This window comes from Postia placenta, assembly GCF_002117355.1.
Source record: "Postia placenta MAD-698-R-SB12 unplaced genomic scaffold POSPLAscaffold_184, whole genome shotgun sequence".
NCBI classification, from domain to species: Eukaryota; Fungi; Basidiomycota; class Agaricomycetes; order Polyporales; family Adustoporiaceae; genus Rhodonia; species Rhodonia placenta.
The window spans coordinates 1,603-3,061 of NW_020170015.1; the positions used below are offsets into that span (position 1 = coordinate 1,603).

Genomic DNA, 1,459 nt, shown 5'->3' on the forward strand with positions numbered 1-1,459 from the left:
CTTTGTTCAGGGTGCCGTCAATATTATATAGCGGAATTGGCTCTTTCAATTTTCGCGTCTGCACCTTATTCTCTATAATGAATTGCTTGTTGATAAACTTTGTGGTGGCTCCACTGTCCACCATAGTGATTATGTCCTTGTGCCGTCTTTTTCCCTGGAGGCGCACCAGGATGTGGAAATGCTGGGACCCGTGGTCCAACTCGTACACATTCGCAGTCGCCAATACATTGTACAGATTATTATTACGCGGCCCGACGCGTGCGGCACGAAGCATGGACCGGATCAAAAAGACTCCTCCTTCATGGCCCGATAGTGCTCGAGCTCCTCGCGCATCGACTTCATCTGTGCTATCAAGTCCGCCAGCTCGGAACTTTCCGATTTCGCTGAAGTGGTGCTTGTACTCGCCAAGGATGAAGCGACGGGGGCACTTGTTGCTGCCTGGGTGGACCCCGAGGCAACCGTAGCCCGTGCGTCGGCGCATTTTGTGTAAGGCTTGTCCTTACAGTTGGGGCACTCGAAGCATCGGTACCCTTGCTTCCCGCAGCCAAAGCAACTGCCGGGGAAGTTTCCTTTTCCAACGGCCGCATTGATGCTGGCCGATGCTCTGTGTGATGAGGGTGCACCACCACATGCCCCGCCGTGTCCTCGACCTCGTGCCGAGAAGAAACCGTTCAACTCAGGCCGACAGGCCTGGCTGATGTCGAGGATCTGCTCAACCTTGGTGGTGCGCTTCTCAGCTTCTTGTCACGTGGTGAAGGTCTCGAGCTCGATCTTCTGGTAGACGCGGGAGGGGATGCCACTCAGGTACTTGTCGCATAGTTCCAGGTCCCCATATCCGGAACGGTCCGCTGGACCCTTGAACAGCGCAGGGAATTTGGCGGCGGTGCACTTCTCATGCATGGTTTTGTCAGCGCAGAGCTTGGTGAGCTCCACCTGTGCCGCGGCGGTGTTGTCGAGATTTCCAAAGCGAGCCTTGAATGCCATGAGAAAGGCTGCTTTGTCAGTGAATGGAGTCGTGGCTATCACAAAACCTACAAACCCACCTTATAGCTTGATATTGAGGGGGGGAGATAATAGCACTTAAGTATGGGGAGGTAATGCTGTTAAGCGCAACAACAAAGTGAATAGAACTGGGGGACAGGGTGCCCCAGGATGCTGCCTTATATACATGAGGGAAAACCCCCCAGGGACCGGTAATGGACCCCTGGTACCTAGCTGGGTAAGGATTACTAAGTATCATGTGCTCTATGATGTCATATATGATGTCATAGTCTGGCCCTGCCCTGCCCTGGGCCTAGGGTCCAGAATTGACTGGCCTATGGCCTAGTGCCTGAGCCTAGCTCCTACCTATGATGTCAGAATGATGTCATGGTCCAGAAGGAGTCTGGTTTCTATCTAGAAAAGGTCTGGCATCAGAGTCCAGCCTGATGTGTCCAGAACAAGATCATGTATCGCTTAT

The 1,459-nt window shown here is 53.2% G+C and overlaps 1 protein-coding gene across 1 annotated transcript; it reads right to left on the reverse strand.

Annotated features, from left to right (window-relative positions):
• Positions 1-282: 282 nt before the first annotated feature.
• POSPLADRAFT_1063291 (hypothetical protein) lies at positions 283-984 on the reverse strand (the record flags this gene model as incomplete). The annotated part of the gene is made up of 2 exons (XM_024481633.1): positions 283-694; positions 749-984. The coding sequence occupies 2 exons, from the start codon at positions 982-984 to the stop codon at positions 283-285; spliced, it is 648 nt and encodes a 215-aa protein (XP_024332704.1).
• Positions 985-1,459: the final 475 nt, after the last annotated feature.